Raw genomic sequence first — 22,837 nt, 5'->3', positions numbered from 1 at the left:
AAGAGAAATCCATCTACATACATTTGATACAAATCCAGATCTTTGGCCGAACAACGGTATTTATTGCCCGATTCGATCAATCATCATTCTCTTCCTCCTTTTCGCCATCATCTTCCTTTCTTTTTCACCTTCGTCTTTCTCGACATCACCCTCCTCACCATCGCATTTGAGCCTCAAAAGGTTTTTCGGGTCTACCTCCTTGACGAATGGTTTCTGAGTATGTACCTGCACAGTGCCTCCGTCCGATTCTCCTCCAGGGATGATCTGGATCTCACACTGGAGCGAGATTGTCACAAATGATCAGCACCCTCCCCTATAGTCTATTACTTTTACCATCTTCGCCAAACTCACGTTTACAACCTTGACGGGGTCGGAGTCTTTCCAATAGCCAGTATTGGCATCTCCCTTCTCATAAGCGGAAAACACCCATGAACTGGTCGTCGTTGCGTTATCCGAGTACACCGTATGTATAGGTAACCTCTTCTCTGGGCTAGCTTCGTTACAGTACGCTTCATCTCCATCCTGGTTTGTCATGTAAGTTGAGGATATGAGGCGTCAAAAAGGTTGATATTCCTCGACAGACAGTTGTAGGTGGACTCACGGAGGCACAAGTGTAAGGATCAATCTGCACCGTCAAAGTACTACGCACATCCTTGTTCTCTTTGGAGGTTGGAGTCTCAGCGGAGTATTGGGCTGTGCTTAACTTCGTACCATCTCCATTTGCGCCATTCGCACTCGAGCTAGCTCGTTCAGCAGCAAGAGAAGCTACCTTACCGAACAGGTTATCTTCTGCCTTTGCGGTCGATTTATCAAGCGAAGTTGTTGAAGGAGGATTGTCAGTGGTGATGGTGGTAGTCATGGTGGTAGTCACTTTATCGTCCTCTCTTTTGAGAATAGTACGGTAGCTGGGAGTGGCTGTTGATAATGCCGGAAGAGCTAGAGTGGAAAGAGGCAAGAATAGTGCAAGTAGGTGGATCAACGGAGTCATGTTTGAAGCAGAGTATGAAGTCGTTCAACGTCGACTAAGAAATGACCATTTTCAAGACGAAGGGACAGTGGACCTGAGGTTGGGCTGTAATATGTCAGCCAATTTGATGAGCATGGCCACGGGCTATCTTGCCGCTCCTTATACGCGTTCTGCAGGTGTTGTATCGCAGACTAGGCTGCTTTGAACATAGCCGTGCTTTGAGCCCAGATTTAGATTGTACAAGGGGTAACTCAAGACAATCCATACCTTTCATTTGTTCTGCAATTAAGGGTCATCCCTTTGATGGCTAATCGAATTTCGAAGCAGGGGGCTACTGATGAAAGGTGCTCTGATGAGGTTAATTCAGATTAACAGATTTCAAATTTCAAATTTCCAGGTTTCGACTGTGAAGCATGATCGGCAAACAGCAATCAAAGGGCTAGTCGACAATTGGTGTAATTTTGTTATTCATACGAAGGTAAGGCAATGAGCAAGTGTCAGCCGGAGTGAATAGTAATCATTGCATGGTAGCAGCAGGATCTACTATGTACTGTACATATGTAGGTCCAATTGAAAACCCGCCGATACCTTATGGTAGATCAGTAATGCAGCATAAAACTGTGTATTGACTGGCGCTGATATGTTGAATGTCACTACACGGAACAATGCTCGTGTTGACTGGACGTGTCATCTTTGACCACGTCTCCTTCCTTGGCTCCAGCACATTCAAGTTTCGTCAACCCGTGAGGATCAATCTCGCGAACAAAAGGCGCGAAGTTGCTGATTACGATTGTCGAATTCTCTGTTCGTTGTGCTGGGCAAGTGGTAATGTCGCACTATGGAAATCATCAGCTCGTTGACATGACGATACTTATCGACAGTGTCGGGTGCTGGTGTTCTAGCTTACGTGGATCGTGGTAAGCGGGTTATTATCAGGTAAGTCGTGAGCTCCATCAATAGTATGATTTGCGAATGCTGTGAAAGTCCAAGTGGCAGTCGATGGCGAGGTATCTCCGTTCCACACAGTATAGCGACCTTCGAGATGCCTCCAATCTGTACAGCCCTCGAGCGATCCCCCGGGCTGTGGGTGGCAGGCAGCGAATACAACATCAGTCCCCGCCGCATTCATGTGTCTCAAGAATGCAAATTTGCTGATTGCCGATGGCAGACAGATGTGCACTTACTTCGGTTTTTAAACAGGTGGACATTGCCATGTCTAAGAATAGTGCACCCGTTGCACCCCTGTATTCATTCTCGCCCACCTGGTTACCGATGGGACTGGCGGAAACGCCTGGAATCATCACGGACAGAATCGGGAGAAGTGAGATGACTTCAAGATACTTCATGGTCGACAAGTCGAATGTCGGGTAGCTGCAAATTAGTGATTCTGAGAAGAAACAGCGCAAATGAAATAATCCGACAGAGTAACTGGATCATAGACAGAATAGTGTAAGGATCGAACGTTTATCCTTCACACTTCGGGAGCATGTCTCTGAATATAATGTTTAAAACCTGAGGCCAAGGCTTTTTCACTCAACGCATTATCCTGGTTGATCCAAAGGGGTATCAGCATTGTGAAACCTCTGCTGATCGTGTCCTTTCATGCGCTTGAAGTCCGATCTGGCCTCCTATCATACTCCCTGTCGATTATTGAAGAATCCAATAAAATACTGCAGATTATAGCTATCATCTAGACACACAGGGTGTTTGGAAAGTGAACGGTCGAGAGCGGTGACCTGCATTAAATCGATCTTGAAAGCAGTAGAAAGCTCGGTAATGAGGTTTGATATGTCTCGTTTCATGGATGCAGAAGTCTGAGACAGACCTTATGTCCAGCCTCTTACGGGCATCCATTTAACTGTGGGCAAGGGTGTACAGAAAGCCGGTCCTCAATGACATGAATAAACTGGGGTCATTTTCTGTTCAATTATCCAACGTATTGCTGTCAGTGCTGCGCTGAGCCTTCGCATTCTTCGCTGCCAATCTGGATTACATTGTGAAGATAAATACAGTAGAATCAACTCCTCATGACACACTACTTTACAGAAGTCAGATGTACTCTTTAACCACCTCAGATGGTTATCGCTTCATCTGACCGTATCATCAAGCTTCAAGCCTGATCGACCACCCAATCATCTCTACTACCAAAACATTCCATCTTGAGCATCTCCTTGGGATCAACCTCTTTCACATATGGTGCCGAATTACCAATCTGAATAGTAGCGTTATCGCCTTTTTTACCTGGTGAGAGAGTGAGATCGCACTGCATGCACCAGAGCAGAGCATCAGCACGTGTGCGCACATCAGAGTATATCTTCTAACGGAGAAGCCACAACTTACGGTGATCGAGGTAACTGGCTGATCGTCGGGCCAATCGGAGGAATTGGCATTGAGGTAGGAAAAGAATTTCCATGAATGTTTCCACACTGTGTCATTGGGGTTGGGGTTGATCAGTGAGATGTAGTTGTTGGGTTGATCCTTGTTACATTTCTTGGGGCTACCGTTCTAAATGAAGTACAGTACTCCAACAATCAGCCAGATTCCTCCTGAACCATAATCAGTGGAGGGAGGATGGAGACACAACACTCACAAAAGCACATGTAAATGGTCCCATCTGAACCACCAAATCACCATATTCACCTTGAGCCTGTTCTCTCGCAATGTCCCCCGCGTAAGAGGCGATTATCCCTGCAAAGGCATTACGGGACGAGGATGCTGATGCACTGGTGGATAAACCTGTCGCTTCCGCTGCTTCAGATATGGTCGAGCTAGGTTCATTGTCCGATTGTCTCTTCTCCTTTGGGGCCACGGTCGCTTCGGGAACCGCCAAAGCACCGAGTGCAGGTAGCACAGCTACCAACGCTATGATTGAGCGGGTGGAGAACATGGTTTGTATGATCGAAAACAAGGAATCAGATTGATAAATTGAGAAATAGTACAGTAGTGTCGGAATATATATCGACAGATGATGTACTGTGAAGACCTTGGAAGATTGCTTCAATCTTTATAAATTTATCTATGCATCTATCTCATATACGAGGGGAGCTCATTTGTTAAGTCAATCTGCCTCTCATCATTCCGCAAAAGAGGGGATCACCCCTGCAATCCTTTGTCATCTATTCATAATCTCCTAGATCGTATAGGGATTAACGAATTATCGATACGGGGAAAACAAACAAAGGTGGCACCACAGATACCTTTGAAACATCGACATAATGAGCCCCATCGAAACCGGCCCTCTTTGCAGCTATGCAGACTTTGCAATGATAAGGGTCGATTCCTCCCCTTGTATATTTGGGAAAGACGGGATATCCCACCACAAGCGAGTGTAACGATGTAGCACCGACACTGGTCAGTTTTGCCACGAGCAGTACGACTACAATCCGACCCTTCGTCTCCAAAGGACACTCATCAAACACGTCCATCTTATACCTGTTTAAGCTTCATACTGCACCCCCCAGGACACAGTATCGTTCTGGTGATTGAAGTTGAGATGTGGGTTAGAGTTTACATCAGGATCGTCTAGCGATCGCATATGATCCTCATAGCCTTGCATCAATCAGAAAGTTTGGTGCATATCCATCATCTCATTCTACTATTATTGTATATATCTTCCAACGTTTTATCCTACATATTTGCATGAGCCAACACTATTATTCCAATCCCCTTCCTTATCAGCACAAAGTAGTCCCTTAACTCTTCGACCATTACGCCGATAATAAAACGTTCAAGGCTCTTTGGAAGTCATATCCGTTCGCAGCTAGCGCTTCGACCACCAACCCTCTTGAGAACCCCATGGCGCAGAGCTGAGCGTACGATAAGTGACAAATGTCAGTTTCGATATCATGAAGCAAGTGAGAGAAAACGACAGGACTCACCTTCTTCACATCCTCTATATCATCCGGCTGGGCGGTACTGGGTCTTCTCTCAGGCATAGGGGGAGGCTGCAGTTTTGGGTCCTGTTGCTGAGCAGGCGGCGGTCCAGGGGGAGGTGCAAAGGCATCATCGTGCGGGACAGAGCTTGATCTGCAAAAGTAAATATCGCATCATCAGCCCACGTTGGCGGTGAACAACCACGTAGGGATGGTGGTCTAAAGACATTAAAACACAAACTCACCCTGAAGGCTCAAAGTCTCCTCCGAAGGCGTCATCAAAGCTCAACCCCTTGTTCTGCTGCTGCTGTTGTTGGTGTTGGTGTTCGCCCTGACCTTGTCCGGCAGAGGGATGACTACCATATCCCCATTCATCAAATCTCTGACCCTGCGGTTGTTGGGGACTAACCATCTCGTAGCTCTTGGAAGTACTAGCGTTCGATCCAGATCCATTGGAATTTGAAATCTCAGATCCGGCATTACCGTTGTTTGTATTCAAATTAGAAGGAGGAGGGACGTTCTCAAATTCGTCATCGAAGTTGGCAAAGTCATCGTCAAAGGATGGGTTATTGGTCGCTCCGGCGGTAGCGGTAGAACTAGCTGACCGATCGACTTGAGCGGGAGGTAAGTCGGAGAAATCGAATTCGTCTTCATCGAAAGATGCTGTTTGAGGTGCCTTGTTCGAACCAGCTGTGGTGGCTGAAGTTACCGGCGCACCGAAAGGATCAAATTCATCTGCTCCTGCATCGGTCGGAAGAGCGGGAATAGGAGTCGACTTCTGGGAAGGTGGGGGAGGTGCGTGTCTGCGGACTTTCGTGGGAGTGGGTTCCTCAACAGATAAGATGGGAGGAGCCAATGTCGGTTCGGAAGACTGTTCAACGTTATCCTTCTGTTTCTGTTGAGGCTCGAAATCATCAAACTCATCCTCCTTGCCCTTGGACCCATAACCCTTCCTGGGACCTTCCAAATCTTCTGGTCCCTCTTCCTCGTCATCACTTGATTCAGCGTCATCGGCTCTGACCTCCTGGGCTAATCCACTAGGTGGTAAAGGAGCTTTGACCGATGCAGGTGAGCTTCCAATCCCACTCGAAGGCACCTCGGTAGCAGGTGTACCAGGTATACTTTCAGGAGCGATAGCTTGAGTGGAGAATGTCCGTTCGGCTTCCGGTCGAGCAGTCAGCTCAGAAGGGATAGCTGATTTGGGTATTCCACTGGGGATGCCTTCTTCGAGCCCCTGATTGTCCGATGGAGTAGACTCGTTAGCGAGGTTGGGTTCATCGAAGTCGGCAAAAGCACTGTCGAAATCCTTTGAAGCGGATGGTGCGGTCAGACCCTCAACAGCTTGTTCCACTGGCTTGCTTTCTTCAGAAGTAGGAGCAGCAGCAAACGAATCGCCGAAGCCGGAGTTGAAATCATCGAACCCAGCTTGATCCGCGGGTTCAGGGGTAGAGGGTGCTCCGAAAGGATCAGTCGAGTCCTTACCGGAGGGTGCGCCAAATGGATCGGCTTCTTCCCCTTGAGCGTTTCCAGGTACAGGTGTCTTCTGTTCATCAAAGGTCGAAGGTGCACCAAAGGGATCAACTTCCTTCTCTTTGGTATCTGTCGTGGCCTCGGGGGATTCACCGGAGACAGCTTCTTTAGCAGCATCGTAGAGGGTTTCTGCGCCAGCAACAGCTACACCAGCCGCTGCGCCGACTGCAGCAGTGACACCGGCAAGAGCAGCAGTTCCGAAGTTAGGGGAAGTGGGTTCTTCTTGTTGGAGTGGTGGCGACGCAGTTGAGGCAGGGGGCTGGGGCGGTGATGGAGCTGAACGAGCGCCTGCAAGTCTCTCGAATGGATTGTTGGATCTTATGGAAGTGCCAGTAGGAGCTGGACTGAGCGCTTTAGGTGTGACTGGAAGAGGTACACCAGAGGCGATTGAAGGTGAAAATAGAGCAGCGGGTTCAGGAGCTGGACTAGTATGCTGAGAACCTCTTTCGATTTCAGCTTTATCATCTTCGATCTCCCTTTCTGTAGCTTTGATATCCTGTTGAACATTATCTCTACCTCCTTCAGCGGTCGAAAGTTGTTTCTTTGCAATACTCAACATTCCCTTTTGTTGCCTAGCTTCTTTTCGCAGTTTCTCCAAAACCAACTTCATCCCCGTCTTCTCCTCTTCCACTTCCTTCATCATCTTCTGTAATCCTCTAATCTCCTCCTTATCCCTCAATAGAGCTTGTTCAAGTTCATCTTTCTCGGATCTCATGGCTGATAAGTCGGATTCGGCAGAGATGACTTCGCTTTCCAGTTTTTTAGATCGTTCTTTCTGCTCACCAACCTTGATTCGTAGATCAGCTACAGCTTTAGTTTCAGTTTCGTATCGAGTTCGAGCGGAAGATAACTTCGACTCGAGCTCTTCCAACTGCTCGGCAGATGATTTGGCTGTGTTATCTAATTCGGCGTGGGTCTTTTCTAGCTCAGATAGGTTCTTGGTGGTATTGGCAAGTTGGTTTTGCTTGTTACCGAATTCTGCAGAATGATCTGGCACTGTCGAAGGCTTGTCTTCAGCGGAGTCGTCTCCGAGTAGATCACCACCTCGAGCAGCAGGGGCTATGATCAATATCTTCATATCAGCATTTGGTCTGTTTGATGTCATGTCCGAACTCACCAAAAGGAGCCATACCAAATCCACCTGAAGCTTGCTGACCCGTATGAGCAGGTGACAAAGTCTTTTGGCCAGTGCTTTGAGCGGTCATCCTTCTGGCAGGTGGCGGAGGAGGTTGAGGTAGAAAGGCGGAAGCTGAGAAAGGCTGAGCTTGAGCTTGCTGTTGTGGTTGAGGACTGGTAGCTTTGGGTGTGGGTGCAGGTTCGTCGTCGCCGAACACATCAAACAGATCTTTAGTCGCGCTACTGGGGCCTTGACTTGATAATACCTCTTGAGCACCATTTCCGTAAGTATCACGTAAGGAAGGAGGGACTAGACTGTTTGGTAGTGATGAAGGAACATCTTGACCGGCAAGCTTGGCGTTGATGAGGTGCATTGCTACTGCAAATTCATCTCGAGTGAGTTTCCCTTCCTTTCTGATATCGGCAAGATCCCAAATAGCGGCAAGGGTGTTTTCGTCCAGTTGACTTTGCAACATGAATGGCACAGCGACATCCCCTTCTATAACACCTTTGTTCTGGGTATCAAGTTGTGAGAAGAATTGATCTGAAGTTGCTTTAGCTTGTGTGGTAACGTCCCAAGGCTGCTGTTGGGAAGGTGCAAAACCTGACATCTGTCTTTGTGGTCCGCCAAACGAAGACGTAGAAGGGATAGTCGAGAAGCTGGACGAGGTAGGTGGACTAGCGAATGTCTTTGGGGCTGCACCTGACCGAGGTGGTGTCGACACCCCAGTAGCGCTTTGACCTGTTCTTTGAGGTTGTAAGATCCCACCTCCCATTCCACCTGTGTATTGAGGTCTGACAGGGCTGGGCACAGCACCGCCAGTATGCTGTCTTGATATGGGACTGGCAGGCGCTTTAGGTGGTGGAGCTCTACCGCCCGAAGCTGTCTCGTATAGCCCGTTTGGAAGAGTCGGTGGAAGGTTTAAGCTGGAAATTGCCATACAACTCTGAATGAGGAACATTCCGATCACGAAATCGGTGAGATCGAGTGATCCTCGTTCTTGGGTATCAGCGAGATTCCTATATCCGATTTAACATATAAGCTTGGTCATCTCCGTGAGTTGGCAATTCCCGAGATTCATTGGTCAACAACTGACCAGATCTGACCGAGTTTATCATAGCTTAAACCACTTTTCAAGAACATGTCCCTCGCCTTATCACCAGAGACCAAACCGTTACTTGGACCAGCATTGGCGAAGAGACGAGTGAACTTGGCTCTGTCCGCGGGCGTCAAGGTAGGAAGACCTGGACCCGATCCGGTATTATGTGCTGAAAGGGGAGGTAAGGCTCTCTGTCCTGTGAGTTGAGATTGGATCGCAGGTGGTGGTGGACCTTTATCAAATGTGGGTAATGGTCCGGCTGTCAGGATGCAATTGGGAATTAGAAACGCTTCTCTGCAAGCCGATTGATGAAGAGAAGTTACGTACATTTGTTGACCAAGCTGTCATCGACAGCACTGACTCCTCCTTTCTGTAACCATCCAATAGCTCTTGCAGCTTTGTACCACCCTTCTTTCGTCAGGAACCCATTGTTCTCTGGGTCTGCCAATGCCCAAACTTCACCTAGAGAGGTAGTGGGGAGGTTGGAGGAGGTAAGAAAAGGGTAGGCATCTTGACCTGGAAGAATTCCGGTCTAAAAGTCGCACGTTAGGAAGGTGAGCTCGAGTTCATGACAGAAAGCGCAATCTATGATTTAGGAAGTAGGGTGTTTTGAATGACCACGTATTGAGAGACCACAGGCGCTATTAAAGCGAAAAGGGCGTAGACCTAAATCCACTCACATTATCCTTATCAATTATAGCGAACAACTGATCATAATACTGCTTCTCCTGTGGAGCTACAGCCAAATGACTGTCAGTGTCATTCTGCGCCTGCTGTATTCCCGTCGCACTGCAAGTGGACGGTTTCGGGGTGAGAGAACGAGGAAGAGCATCAACTTACAATACGAAGCTGCCATTTTGTCTATCCAAGTCTATATCTTTGCGATAGATCCGAACCGCAGCAATCACTGGATGATCTATGACCTGCTGTCTATTTATTCGGTTTCTGACTTTTCGGCTTTGAATATGTGTGATTGTCGAGAGTGAGAGATATAGGTGCTATAGGGGATGGTGATATGCTATATACGTAGGATGCAAGATGCAAGATAGGATATGGTATGTGGGATGTGAGCTGTGTTCTAAGCCAGAGTGAGTGGTTCAACGTCATCCCTCTGCTCATGTTGCGCCATCATCATACAAAGTGCAGTACCTAGTAGTATTACCGGCCCGAGCCATCTCTTATCCGGGTCACTCATTTACACACAATATTATGATCAACCTCCACATGACGAGTAACGAGTAACTCTGTTTGACAGCAGCGAAAAGTCAAAATCAATAGAAGCATCATCATCACCATCAACCAAAATCAACAACGCTCTTATCCTACCTGACATAGCATCACCAGCAATGGCAGCAGCAACAGCCCGGCCACCCTCGACAGCTCAAGGAAGCACAATATTCACAGCCCCAGGATGGGTCAAATCGTTCTACTCGAAATTCCCCTTGGTGGTGTTAGAGCAAGATGACGAGGTGGATTGGAAAGTGAGAGCTAGGGAGGGTGAAGAGCATGCCGTGGAACTATGGGTGAGTATCGCACATCTTCTTACCTAGCACACACAGGTCTACCCCCTCAGCATTACATGCGCGCTACAGTTTCCGGTACTTACTCGTTCGATGATAATTGCCCAGATACATCCCCCCTCACCCTCCTCTCGCCATTGGACTTCCTCCTCCCCTTCCTCACTCCGCACCCAACTCCTATTCCTCCTTCGCGAGACCTCCTCAAGGGTACCAGTGTCTTTCAAGTCATGGCCCAACGAAAAATCCGCTCCGGGCGGTACTTTGCCTGCATTACATATACTGAATCAGGATAGACTGCTAGCTACGGATGAGATACGGGGTTGGTTGGAGAGTACGTACCCTCTCAAGGGGAAGGGGAAGGAGTGAGTGGTTTTTCTGCCTCCTACCATACCCATCATTATATGCACAGATGCCTTCTCCAATCTTCTGCTGGGAACACAGATGTTATCGAGAACCTCACGGAAACGCTCACTTCATATCGCTGACTCCTCTATTTCAGACTACAAGGCCTCCCCACACAAGCTACATACGATCGCGCCCTCGCCCTATCCCACCTAATCCTCGGAAACCTCCTCCCAGCGTACCTAGCATCCCTACCATCCCAAACATCAACCTTCCACCTCCTATTCCCCAATGCACCTCCACTCTCCGCCGGATTAACCACACCATTACCCGCTTCGCTAACGGGGGATTCGAGGGATATAGATACAGACGAGGTTATAAAGAGGGGAATCGCAGTGTTAGATGCGGTGGAGGTGATACTGGAAAGTGCCTCGGAGAATGAACCATGGTTATTCGGTGCGAGGTGAGCAGGCGTCACCTCTCTTCAGCTTTGTATATGGATTATGGATCATTGACTGATTTATGGCTCAGACACCCCACATCGATTGATGCATTGGTAACTTCGCATCTATACGTGGTTTACTCTCTACCGCCCTCTTCAGTCCTGCGGGACGCTTTGATATCACGGCACAGTTTAGGGGGGTATGTAAATAGAGTGTTGGATTACGCAGAGCAGAGGATACCAAAATAGAAAAATAAATGCCAAAATGTAATGCATATCATTGGTATGTCCGTGTCTCTCTTCAACTGGGTCATGAGAAGTGTGCTGATGACAATGCTTTACATTTGGACTACTTCACATACAGATCAAAGTCACATAATACAAAACAAAGAGAGTATCTACGTTTGACAGATGGTGTGACAGGACTCAGATCACCTTACTAACAATTCGAACATACTTTTTACTCAATTTGTTCACAGACTCAAGATATAGGCATCACGTGTGACCGTTCCAACCCAATCAACACTAATTGTTTCATCTCCGATCTTGCTCTTGCTCTTCTCTTCTCTTCTCTTCTCTTCCGATGCTTACGGCTTCTCGCTCTCCCTCTACTGACTACACATGACTATATCATACATCTTCATCTTGTTCATCCTGACGTACTGATCCAAGGTGTTATCGTTTCTCCCAATATCTACCTCTAACAGGACCATTCATCTCCTCTTGACACTGCGGTAATCTGGGTGAGGTCGTCCCAGCGTAACATGTCGAATCAGGTTCCGAAACGTTCGATCCGCTTTCCCGCCCATACTTCGGAGAAGGAGATGGGGATGAAGCTGCGTATGCTGATTCCGAGTCATTCGATCGTAAGGATACATCCCGTGTAGTAGGGTAAGAACGGAGAGGTAATTTGGAGGAAGATGCCGACGAGGAAGGGATGGTCTTGTGAGAGGGCGAGTTAGTCGATGAGGATATCCATTTGTCTGGTGAACTAGAGTCCAGATGGAGAGGACGGGAAGTTAAGAGATCTTTGGCTCTCTTCTTCCTGTCGTCTTCGTTCCTTATCATCCGCTGACGCAGTGGGTGGCGCAGGGTCTCAACAGCCGTAGACCCGCGATCCAACTCAACTCCCATATCCATATCCAAACCCGACGATGCCATCGGAGCACTCAGATAATCCAACTTCCCTTCTTCCCTATCTTCTCGCCCATCGTCAGATGGGTGAACCTCGGTACAAAACACCTTGAAACAGGGTACGATCCCCTCCCCCCTCTCCCTCCTCTTCTCCCTCCTCCGATGCTCCTGCAAATCCTTCTTAGACCTTCTTCGGAGCTTCATCTTCCCATCTTTCTTGGACTCGTACCGTCCCCTCCTTTCATATTCTACTTTCTGGGCGGATTTCCTCTGTATCTCCCTTCGACGAAGATCTTCAATATGGAAGAGGTGGACTGTCGAATAGGGGGTGATAGACTGAGAGAGGAGGGGTTGGAAGGGGATGATGGGGGATGAAGAGGGGGAGTGTTGGAGGATGAATGATGAGGGGGGGAGGGTTTCGTGGTGCTGTTGCCTTGTCAGCTTATCTCGGTGGCTGTGGGATACAAATGGGAAGCGAGGGTAGGGGAGATTACTCACTGAGATGGCTTCGATGAGGTCTTCAGAGGTACCATGCTGATTTACCCAGACGTGGAACTGTTTTCCTCTGGTGTGTTCGGTCTGTAGAGTTTGTCAGAACTTGGACTTCTTAGGAGGGAAGGAGTTACGAAGCGATGTTTGGAAATGGTGGATCCAGATGAATTGTCCGTTTGGGGTCCTATTCAAAGGTATATTATACCATCTATCCTTCTCCTCGTCACACCCCTTTCGGTATCCCAGATGACTCCAAAGGTATCTCCCAAGGAACCAAGAAAAACCAAAGGTAAACTCACGCCTACAAAGATCATCATCAATTCAGGAGCCATCATCGTGGTCTGTTGGGTGTAACTCGAAAGTCGACGAACGACGTATTGTTGCTATCGTGGTGAAGTAAGTCAAGAGGCCATGGGGAGTCATGGATGAGATCAAGCGAATGGGTGAACAGGTTCAAAGGGGTACGAGGAAGTGAAAGAAGATGTCAAAGGGATATTTGGGTTATCCCCAAGAAAGAAAAGGAAAGTAACGACAAATATCATTTCGAGGATTTATAACTTATACCTATACCTGTTTATGTCACATCATGCATCATGCATCATCGACACTCCAATGATCATTGCCTTTACCTCAGCACGACCATCAGAACGAATGAAAGAAGAGGTCTGCGCTGTTGATTTATTGGACTACTGAATATACCGAAACTTTGTGTGGTTGTGTCACTTAGCATTTCCCGACGATATCGTTGTGTCGTCGAATGCCACCTTGTTCATGCCGATGGGGACGATGTTGTATAGTTTAGTACCATCCTTTGATGATTCTGCTTTTGGGAGTGATTCGGATTCGGATTTAATCGATCTTCGTCAACTTCATTCAAGCTGTGCATCCTCGCATCAATACATGAGATCATACACATTTCCAAGTCCTTACGAAAGAGAACGATGTACAGTACATCGTCCTAGGTGAAACTTCGGTACTTCTGTTGTATGATACAACACATTTGATCGCATCATTTCTCGAAATCGACAACAAAGTTACCTTAGCTCGTTTTCACTCTGATTCTGTAGACCTAAAAATCGGTAAAAGGAGTCGGAGTTGATTGTCCACTTGCACCGCAGATCCACTGTCCCTCGGACATCTGCGATGTTGATGTCCACACGGTACGAGTACGAATACACATTGTCAAGTCTCGCTTAAATCGGACATCATCGAGGGGCGAGGGGGCGAGGGAGGTCCTTTCTCTAGAGGTCAAAAAGATACATAGGGCGCAGGGCAAGGCGTGGTCGTTTGAGGGTTGGGCGGATGATATGGTTCTTGATGCAGGTCCGATCGTATGACCAAACAACACATAGTATTATACAATACCATCAAGTAATCAATCCATCGTCATGACGAATACTTTGGGGATCAAATCAATTTAACAGATGTCCGAATATACTCACGGCTGATGACCCGAAATCCAAATCCGAATTCGACATACTTTGGATTTTGGAGTACAGCAAACATGGAACGACATGACTTTGAGTCACCATTCCATCACCATCAATGACCTCATCATAAAGCGGTACATGCATCACAACAACCAACATTCCATCCTACAAAGAAGGAAAGCTAACAGTGTTTATGGTTGTTCCATTCCGAATAAAGATAAGCTCGTACCCAAACTCGATCATATTTTGCAGTAACTTTACAGTCGATCGCTCAAAGTGGCGATCAAAGTATCTACTGCATCTACTGTACACCTCTTAGCTCCACAGATGACCGAGATACATCGTGATTGACACTAACAGAACTGTATCTGACGATCTGAGTGACAACAAGGTTAGCATTGCTTTGGTGGTCAATGTCACTTTTGATCCGCTTAGACCATTCCGACGTGGGACCGGCCGGATCATGTTGTGTGTGTGCGTTACTGTTACAAGCTAAGTGTGATCTGGATGCTTGCCGAGGAGACAGGAGGTATCCCACAGATCGACTAAGGTGTACCATTTACAAGGTTGCATTTGAGCTTCAGTGGTCAACTGAAATATAAGCTACATCACTATACTATTCTCAGTCCATCCATATCTTATAGATGATCCAAGCTAAGCTGAAAGTAAGATCTCCTTGAGTTTCTTACCCAATGGTCCAGCCGAAGCGGGGTTTTGACCTACATCGTATCCAACAGTACAATCAGTATTCAAATCTCACAATTCAGAACAACCAAACACGTTGAAGCAGTCTACACTACTAAATACAACGAAGTAAACTTTGACTCACCAGTCAACACCCCTCCATCATAAACCACCTTAACCCCCCAATCCTCAGTTTTGACGAATTTCGCGCCGAGCTCTTTCAGCTTGTCCTCAGGACTGAACGGAAGGGTGTTGACGAAATCGTTATAAGGGGTTTGGGCCTCTTCGGTATTGGTGAATACCGTTGCTTCGATGCCATTGAAGATGGATTCGGAAGAGTTGGGCTTCTTGGCGCCGATGAGGGCGGCGGGACCGTGACATACTGCTGAGACGGGCTGCAGTCATCAACGTAGAGTTAGCACGATGGCAAGCTGAGCTTTTGGCTTGATGGCAGGAAAGAATGAGAGGGGAGTATGACCCACCTTCTTGGCTGCGTAGAAGTCTTCGACGAGTTTAGCGAATTCTTTGCTTGGTGCAAGATCGATGAGGGGACCGTGCTGATATATGAAGATGAGGGGTCAGCACCGTTTTTCAGATACCATACAAGAGTCTCGATTTCTCTCTCGCTAGTGCAACGGAGTGATAAAGGTGAAGTTATACGACAAGGTAAACTCACCCCGCCAACAACGAAAATAGCCACGTAATCTTCCGCCCTAACCTCCCCAATCTTCTTCGTATTCTTAACCAGCTCCTGTGCCTTGGGGTCATCCAAGAATTTCACAGACTCGTCGTCCGTGAACATCTTTTTGGAGTTCTCGTCGAGGGGGACAGCCCCACCTTTAGTAGAGGCAGCTTCGATGTTGAAGTCCTCGGAGAGGACGTAGTATGGATGGGCCGCTTCGGGGAGGTACCATCCTGTTTCCTACAAACCCAAAAAGGTAGGTTAACAGGAGTATACAGGATATGGTGGGACTAGAGAACGTGGAATGCTCACCTTGCCATCTAGGACTTTGTCGGCGGAGGTGAAGATGAATAGGATTGTTCCTTTTGACATTGTTGGATGGGTTTTATTTGATTGAGTTGTATGATAGATCGTACTTTATAGAAGTTGAAGTTGAGATGTTGTGATGAGAAGAGATAAGAATGTGTCTGACCTGTGGAGGTACTAGTGTTTATATACCTTGTGATATGCAAGCTCGAGTGGAAGTAAACTAAATTGGTAGTTAGTCATCTCCCATGCGGCAGTTGAAAGTTGAATGGGTGGAGGTGTGCTATATACATGACATGACGCAACAGGCAACAGGCAACAGCAGCACACAAAAGTCGATCACCGTAAACGCATGGGGATCTCCGGAATTTACGGTCTCATCACACGTGGACAGTCTTGCTGTTGGTCATCACCCCCTCCACCTTTAGCTTTGGACATGACATAATCAGTCTGACATAAAAGATATAGCATTATACATCCAATGCTCCACTTTCTTTGTCCAACACCTTCGAAAGTGGAGATTGACGAGATTATGGAATCGTGATTATCATAATTCGTACAATCCGCTACTGAGAGGTATGCTTTGGAGTGTACTTCCAAAGGCTGAATGACCAAGGGGAATCACGATCAAGTGGTTCGCTCATCAATCACTCTAACGGGACTTCGCATAGACTGATTGGGTACCTTTGATCCACCATATTGAGCTAAAGGTATATCCCAGAATTATATTGTACCGTACAAGGAGAAAAGGCTCTGTACAAAGGGTCGATAGAGTTAGATGTGGGAAGATTGAATATCCTACTATTGACAAAGAGAGAGAGAGGTTTTGGGCTTATGCTCAATGACGAGTGTGGTGTGGTGTATATAAGCTGAACAACGTACTGACGGTCTCTGTGCCAGTACTAAATCCCACCTGACTGACAGAAAGTCACACTCCAGAACCCCACACCCTGCCCTACCCTATCTATCAATCGCAAACAAGTCCAGTCCGAAACAATGCAACTCTCCACTCTCGTACTCCCCCTCCTCCCCCTCCTCGTCTCCGTCACCGCACAAGACCAACTCGCCTGGCCAGCCCCTTCGGAGGGGTGCGACCTAAACATCGCCAAAGACCTGTACGCCTCACACTCTGCCAAACTAGCCTCCGGTGGGCCCAGTACCACCGTCCTGGTTGGGTTTCCCATTGCTGGCGCTCCCAAACCCACCGACCAATGCGAGGACACAGCGCAAAAGAGGGTCGTGGAGAATGGGAGACCGGCTTATATCGCGCCTACTGGGGGTGCTTATGGGATGTCCAAATAGGTGGGTCGGGGTTTGTCTTTCCCTTCTACTCGAGGGAGTCTGTTTGATTAGCTGAATAACGATGCATTCTGATAGGTGTTTTATCACACCGTCAGGCTCTTGATTTTCGGTGGTTCCCTGGCAAATCCATTGTCGGTCGCGAACCTACCTCTCCTCTCCTTTGTGTGTAGATTGAATGACCTGTCTCTCATGTTCCCCTTTCTTGGACACTTCGTATATGCGTACACGTGATGAAGCGATGTAGATATGTCTCTGCATTTCATCGACCTCGTAAAGGATCGCCAGATCCTTGCGCGTTCAGAATCAAGGGTACTTCGTACATATCACAGAGGGAATCGGTCAGACTAGATTTACATCAGATCGATCAGCTACTACCCCGCCTCAAGCTCGACGCCAAGTGCAATGCGTAGGATAAGGTTAATAAGATGCAAAAAGTAATGTCCTGTGTGTACAACTTAATGTCTGTGCGTATCCATCCGATCCGATCCGACGCGTTCCAAGCTATGGTAAGCCTTTATGTAAAGCGAGGACCTCGAGATACTGAACTCTGGGCTGGTCCTTCAAAGCTTCAAAGGATCGACGTTGGACTCTGATATCCAAGAAGACGAGAGGTAATTTCATACGAGGACTTGGTTCCTCCGCTTCCACCAGTAAAATTGCCTGGGTACTTTGGTATAACCCCAAGCCACAGGTCAATCCCATAAGATCTTTTAATGTTCACACCAAGCACGAACCTTCTTTGCACCTGAAAAATTCATTTCTCGTACAACCGACGCGTCCCAAGTTCTGCCACAACCCCAAACGCCGATAGTGGATGGGAGGGATATGACGCGGATGAGCGATAGGAATTACCGGATTGGGTCAAGTGGGTTGGATTTGTAATTTTAGTAATGAGAAAAAAAAAGGAAAATCAAGAGCAGTCGCGTGAAAAAGAGCAGGAGCACCACCGGACCGTACCCAGCACCATACGGGTACATGGTACGTGCAGTAGAAACGCGATACCAGTACTGCTACCACTCTATTCATTCGGATTGCCATTCAATCCTCACTTCACCTCCTCATACAGACAGACCTGCATACATACATACATTGCATTCCTTCATCACCGTAACTTGCTCCATCACCATCTTCATCACCATCCACACTGGTCGTAGTACAGACGGACATTGATTACAGTTGCACTCTACCAGTGACATCACAGCAGATATAACCCAATCTACGTGCACGGTGAGGTTAACGAAATCAATCAGGACGCGTTCATCAGTCTCTACCCCTGGATTCCCCCTTTTCACTTTTGAATCCACACTCTATATCCCATCCATTCGTACTTCATACTTTTCCAATCTCATCCTTTTCATCCTCTGTAGCTATACACCACTCTCGAACATTACTTTTCATCGGTCTGCCCTTTTCATACTACCTCAACTACGCTCGACACGATCCTATCGACGACAAGCAGATGAAAAAGTAGAAAGAGATAGAGTACAAGAAAGTCAGCGTACCAATCTTTGTGAGTGCGCGTAACTCTGTCTACCCGTGGAATATACTTCAGAGTTCAGTTCATCATCGTCTGACTTTGGGTGTCTCGGCCAATACAGGAGAAGATTCAGAACAACGCAAGCCCTGTCACCCGCAGGTCGGGTCACTCTTTAGAGAGAAAAGAGAAGAAACCTTGACGGCAAATACGATAGACCAGGAAAGACCGGGAGCTAGTCTCACTACATACTCCTTTCTATAATCACTCTTGATCCAATCTCAATCAATTATCATCAATGTCTCGTCCAGCATCATCAACATCACAAAGACCTTCTGGTTCAGGATCGAACAATATGATGGGTGGTGAATCGTGAGTAACCCACCTGCCTTCCTATCTCTATCTCACAGCCTCTTTCCCCCACATGTGATATTCTCATTCACTCACAAATTTTGTTCTTTATTATGCAGAATGGGACGTGTACATACCTTTTCACCTACTCCCTCGGCCTCTACATCCCATCAGCCCATCTACTACACCCACGAACAGATAATCTCAGATGGCTATATCCAGCCGTACAACTCATATGGCGGGGAGATCAATGGGCAAATGATAACACCCTATGCTGGACATCAGGTAGCTCAAGGAAGAATAGCCATCCCGATGCATGGTCATCCCGGTAATGTCATGGCTATCAACCAAAATCATCCTGGTAGAGGAGCTGGGAAGACTCCAATCAGAGCTACACCACCTCCCAACAATGGGTTTGACGACTTGGGTCCATCGCCTTTCTTACCTGAAGAAGAAACGACACCATACCTTCCAGCGCATTTCGAAGCATATGGTCAAATGTCGGTATCACCCAGTATGGGTCCAATGCAGCTCTCCCAGCAGAATCATTTGGTGTCCCCCACCGATCAGATCAACATGGGAAGAATGGCTCCACCTCTTCACAGAAACAACACGATGCCTTTGTTGTCTCATCAACAACAGCACTTCCAATCACAACCTCTGCCCATGGGACGTCAACGACAGAATGCTCAACAAGGAAGACCAGCAATAATTCAACGTCAACAATCAATGCCTGGTCCCATCCAACGACCAACAGCTCTTTCGAGACATGCCTCTATACATGGTCCATCGCGCTCTGCAAGTCCCCATATAGGTGGTGATATCTTCGACCCCGTACCGCCCGGCGCGAACGGCAGTCCCCTAATGCGAGGACAGATGCATCCATTGCCTCCTGCGCCTGAGAATATGGACATGTCTTGGGACCTCTCGTCTTTTGATCCTGCAGTAAGTTATTGTGGAATTATCATACTTCCAAGGCTATGTTACTGACGTCTTTCGTCATTGCTGCAGTTCAACCCCACTGGTCAAGGGATATCTCCAGCGCGAGCACTTGGACCCGCTCCTCATCAGCCGCAAAGATTTTCCCCCCATCGTGAAGCTCACATCATCACGCCTCAGAACAACAAACTCGGTTACAATCATCAAATACATTCATCAGCCGTGTCAGTCGCTTCGACCGCCACCACCTCATCGAGTATATCGAGTATGAGCGATATCAGTGTCCGATCAGCTCACCAGCAGATCAAGCAGCATGACGGCGATAGTAGTGATGATGAGCACGAGTCTCCTACTCGTGGCCCTTCGACTTCTCGAGCGATGATGAAAATGCATTTGGAGGAGAAGAAAAACAGTGGTGATATGCCTAGAATGATCAAGCAGATACCCAAATCGACTGCTACGGGCGGACGAACATCTGCCAAGTTCGCCAAAGTCGCTGAAGATCCTGGTGTGGAAGGTGTACCTCCTGGACCTCGACCTATGGAACGACCCAGTCCGTCCTTCGCGTGTATCATCGGTCAAGCCATTCTTCGATGTAAAGCTGGTGGTCTCTCGCTCGAACATATTTATCGATATGTCGAGACCGCTTATCCGTTCTTCAAGAACGGTGATGGCGCTTGGCGGAATTCGGTACGACATAATCTGTCGATACACAAGATGTTTGAAACTATACCCCGTACGGAAATGTTCCCTCCTGGCAAAGGTGGTATATGGATCATCCACGAGGATGAGAAGTGTCATTGGCCTGCCGAAGACAAATTCATCAAGAACTTCCCACCTTCTCATCCTCATCACGCAGTGTGTCGACAGACATTGCACGAACGAGCAAAGGAGAATGAGGCGATTGAAAAGGCTGCTAGGGAAGGAAGGGTGTATGTGCCCAAAAAGGGGAAAAAGGGAAGAAAGCTGGCAGCGAAGGATGAGGATGATGATGAGGGTTCAACCGAGATGATTAGGACTTCATCAATGCTGACTGAAATTCCTCTTCAACGTACGGAATCGCAACAGGACTTGGCGGGATCATCAACGCCAATACCTGAAGCCGAGCCTGAGGATGAATCGACGACACCGAGAGTGAAGTTCCAATTGCTCGAGCCTCCGCCACTGAATCATCAAGACTCATCCGAAGCGGCCGAGTTCGAAGATGACGAAGGTGAATTCCTGCCCATCGAAGCTGACTTGCCCGACCCTGCTCCTGTGGATGTCACTCCCGCCGATCCCGTTCGCAAACGGGATGAACAGATGGCAAGGAATGGAATGATGATGCCTCCTCGATTTGAACGGAAGGAGAAGAGGAGACCGTTGGAAGTTGAGGATGATAATGTCTTTACCTCTACCAAGAGGGTTCGAGTGGCGGACCCTCTTGCACCGATACATCCTTTACCTCAAGAGGCTTCCATGTCAGTCAAAGAGTTGGACGATTCCTTCATTACCCCAGAGAGGGAACGACCCATATCGAACAACAAGAGTATCATGTCCAGCGCATTCAAGACTCCTGCTCTTATACAGACTTCGTCTTCACCCGGTTCATCGCCTATGCCATCTACGATCACTCGATCGACGCACCATCCATCGGCTCTCCAGCAGACGTGGACGCACGACGATATGGCAGAGAACCATCCTCATTCGAGGGAATCGTCACCTCGACCAATGTTAGATGCTGCATTCGACTTCAAACCAAAAGCTCCACCTCCCCGAGCGCGAACGTTAGCTCAGGAAGACGACTACCCTCCATCGAAACAAACACATCATCATTCCCCCAGAGCACCACCGAAGACTCCCGTCAGTCGATCCTCGGCTGCAACAGATAAGACACCGAGATTACAGCACCTCCGTACCCCAAGTCTAGCCAAGACGCCGATGTTCTTCGGTGGATCGCCTGCTCTCCCCCCTCCTTCTGCTAGTGCCTTCCTGTCAACGCCCATGTGGGAAGTCGGCGGAGTGCTGGACAGATTGAAAGATCATTTGACGGGCTCGCCAACGCATAGCACCAATTCTGGGAGTATCAGGTCGCCCATGCCATCGACCGATCCGACGAGGTACGCCATGTTGCTGGATAGCGGTGGGTCGCCGAGGAAGAGGAGGGATGTTAGTTTGTAGTGATATTTTCTTTTGATTGATTTTGATCTGAGTTGGTCTATTTATACCTTATGATCTTATATACTTGTGATTTGTGATTCGTGATGTGTGTACTGCTTTCTATGAGTTATGCTTCGTTCTGCTATATAGTCAGTTACCCCTAGTTGTTGTTGCGAGATATTCGATTTCCTATAGTTTGACACTAGTATGTGATGATATGATACTTTTTATGATATGGTATCTATGCTATGTGATTTGCAACAATTCAGTGCACTGAATCTGATGATATCTGACACGAGACAACGTATGTTTGTTCATCGCCATCATGTATATCAACATGACTAAGATCTCACTACATCTTACTCTCCTCTCACTTGTCGCCGTCCTTACTGTCCTCTGTTTTCTCATCGTCCTTACTCCCCTCTTTACTGTCCCCATCCTTACTCCCCCCATCCTCAGACTTCGACTCCCCCGCACTCCCACTCTTAAGCTCCTCAATCGTCTTCTTACGCCTCGCGCTAACCTCATCCTCATCCCTGGTAATCTCCTCTGCACGCTTCATCCACTTCTCACTCTTCCCCTCCAACTCCCCGCGAAGTTTCCTAATCAACTTGATACTCTTCTCGCAATCCTCAAAACCCGACTTTTTTATGCCCTCCTCGGTCACCTGGGATAAGGATTGAGCCGCTTTCATGATGTAGGCGAGGTCTTTCCCATGTGTATCTCTCGACGAGGACGAGGATTTACCGCTCCGGGAAGAGGAAGATGTCTTTGGCCGTTTGGTATCGCCCCCTTCGGAACTTTCGTACCCACTATCATGATCATCATCACTACTTCGACTGCTAGGTCGTCTTCTCTTGCTTCTCGAGGAGGATCGTCCGGATGAACTTCGAGCTTGAGTTTGAGTTTCTCCGTCTTCTGTATCGTCACTCATTGTTTGGTAATTTTTCAGAAATTATAATTTAAAAGTTCTTGGACAGTTTAACCACTTGCTTCGTGTGGGTGTACCTGTAGG

The 22,837-nt window shown here is 47.7% G+C and overlaps 10 protein-coding genes across 10 annotated transcripts; 4 read left to right on the top strand and 6 right to left on the bottom strand.

Annotated features, from left to right (window-relative positions):
- Positions 1–60: 60 nt before the first annotated feature.
- I302_103794 (uncharacterized protein) lies at positions 61–988 on the bottom strand (the record flags this gene model as incomplete). Its single annotated transcript, XM_019189161.1, has 3 exons — positions 61–276; positions 352–522; positions 602–988. The coding sequence occupies 3 exons, from the start codon at positions 986–988 to the stop codon at positions 61–63; spliced, it is 774 nt and encodes a 257-aa protein (XP_019048723.1).
- A 1,021-nt stretch (positions 989–2,009) lies between these two features.
- Positions 2,010–2,338, top strand: I302_103793 (uncharacterized protein; the record flags this gene model as incomplete). Its single annotated transcript, XM_065869742.1, has 2 exons — positions 2,010–2,050; positions 2,140–2,338. The coding sequence occupies 2 exons, from the start codon at positions 2,010–2,012 to the stop codon at positions 2,336–2,338; spliced, it is 240 nt and encodes a 79-aa protein (XP_065725814.1).
- Positions 2,339–3,077: 739 nt separating this feature from the next.
- On the bottom strand, positions 3,078–3,854 carry I302_103792 (uncharacterized protein; the record flags this gene model as incomplete). The annotated part of the gene is made up of 3 exons (XM_019189160.1): positions 3,078–3,230; positions 3,308–3,472; positions 3,558–3,854. 3 exons carry the CDS (start codon positions 3,852–3,854, stop codon positions 3,078–3,080), a joined length of 615 nt encoding a protein of 204 aa, XP_019048722.1.
- Positions 3,855–4,674: 820 nt separating this feature from the next.
- I302_103791 (uncharacterized protein) lies at positions 4,675–9,441 on the bottom strand (the record flags this gene model as incomplete). The annotated part of the gene is made up of 8 exons (XM_065869741.1): positions 4,675–4,773; positions 4,846–4,993; positions 5,085–7,428; positions 7,487–8,505; positions 8,583–8,844; positions 8,913–9,117; positions 9,266–9,321; positions 9,426–9,441. 8 exons carry the CDS (start codon positions 9,439–9,441, stop codon positions 4,675–4,677), a joined length of 4,149 nt encoding a protein of 1,382 aa, XP_065725813.1.
- A 490-nt stretch (positions 9,442–9,931) lies between these two features.
- I302_103790 (uncharacterized protein) lies at positions 9,932–11,138 on the top strand (the record flags this gene model as incomplete). The annotated part of the gene is made up of 4 exons (XM_019189158.1): positions 9,932–10,108; positions 10,214–10,467; positions 10,605–10,910; positions 10,979–11,138. 4 exons carry the CDS (start codon positions 9,932–9,934, stop codon positions 11,136–11,138), a joined length of 897 nt encoding a protein of 298 aa, XP_019048720.1.
- A 426-nt stretch (positions 11,139–11,564) lies between these two features.
- On the bottom strand, positions 11,565–12,850 carry I302_103789 (uncharacterized protein; the record flags this gene model as incomplete). Its single annotated transcript, XM_019189157.1, has 3 exons — positions 11,565–12,449; positions 12,522–12,602; positions 12,815–12,850. The coding sequence occupies 3 exons, from the start codon at positions 12,848–12,850 to the stop codon at positions 11,565–11,567; spliced, it is 1,002 nt and encodes a 333-aa protein (XP_019048719.1).
- A 1,749-nt stretch (positions 12,851–14,599) lies between these two features.
- On the bottom strand, positions 14,600–15,683 carry I302_103788 (uncharacterized protein; the record flags this gene model as incomplete). The annotated part of the gene is made up of 5 exons (XM_019189156.1): positions 14,600–14,664; positions 14,775–15,024; positions 15,112–15,186; positions 15,306–15,551; positions 15,624–15,683. The coding sequence occupies 5 exons, from the start codon at positions 15,681–15,683 to the stop codon at positions 14,600–14,602; spliced, it is 696 nt and encodes a 231-aa protein (XP_019048718.1).
- A 930-nt stretch (positions 15,684–16,613) lies between these two features.
- I302_103787 (uncharacterized protein) lies at positions 16,614–16,919 on the top strand (the record flags this gene model as incomplete). Its single annotated transcript, XM_019189155.1, has 1 exon — positions 16,614–16,919. One exon carries the CDS (start codon positions 16,614–16,616, stop codon positions 16,917–16,919), a length of 306 nt encoding a protein of 101 aa, XP_019048717.1.
- A 1,772-nt stretch (positions 16,920–18,691) lies between these two features.
- Positions 18,692–21,843, top strand: I302_103786 (uncharacterized protein; the record flags this gene model as incomplete). Its single annotated transcript, XM_019189154.1, has 3 exons — positions 18,692–18,765; positions 18,864–19,689; positions 19,756–21,843. The coding sequence occupies 3 exons, from the start codon at positions 18,692–18,694 to the stop codon at positions 21,841–21,843; spliced, it is 2,988 nt and encodes a 995-aa protein (XP_019048716.1).
- A 349-nt stretch (positions 21,844–22,192) lies between these two features.
- Positions 22,193–22,756, bottom strand: I302_103785 (uncharacterized protein; the record flags this gene model as incomplete). Its single annotated transcript, XM_019189153.1, has 1 exon — positions 22,193–22,756. One exon carries the CDS (start codon positions 22,754–22,756, stop codon positions 22,193–22,195), a length of 564 nt encoding a protein of 187 aa, XP_019048715.1.
- Positions 22,757–22,837: the final 81 nt, after the last annotated feature.

This window comes from Kwoniella bestiolae, chromosome 2, assembly GCF_000512585.2.
Source record: "Kwoniella bestiolae CBS 10118 chromosome 2, complete sequence".
In the NCBI taxonomy this organism is placed as follows: domain Eukaryota; kingdom Fungi; phylum Basidiomycota; class Tremellomycetes; order Tremellales; family Cryptococcaceae; genus Kwoniella; species Kwoniella bestiolae.
The sequence above is the reverse complement of the archived record's forward strand: the minus strand, read 5'-3'. Positions and strand labels throughout refer to the sequence as shown.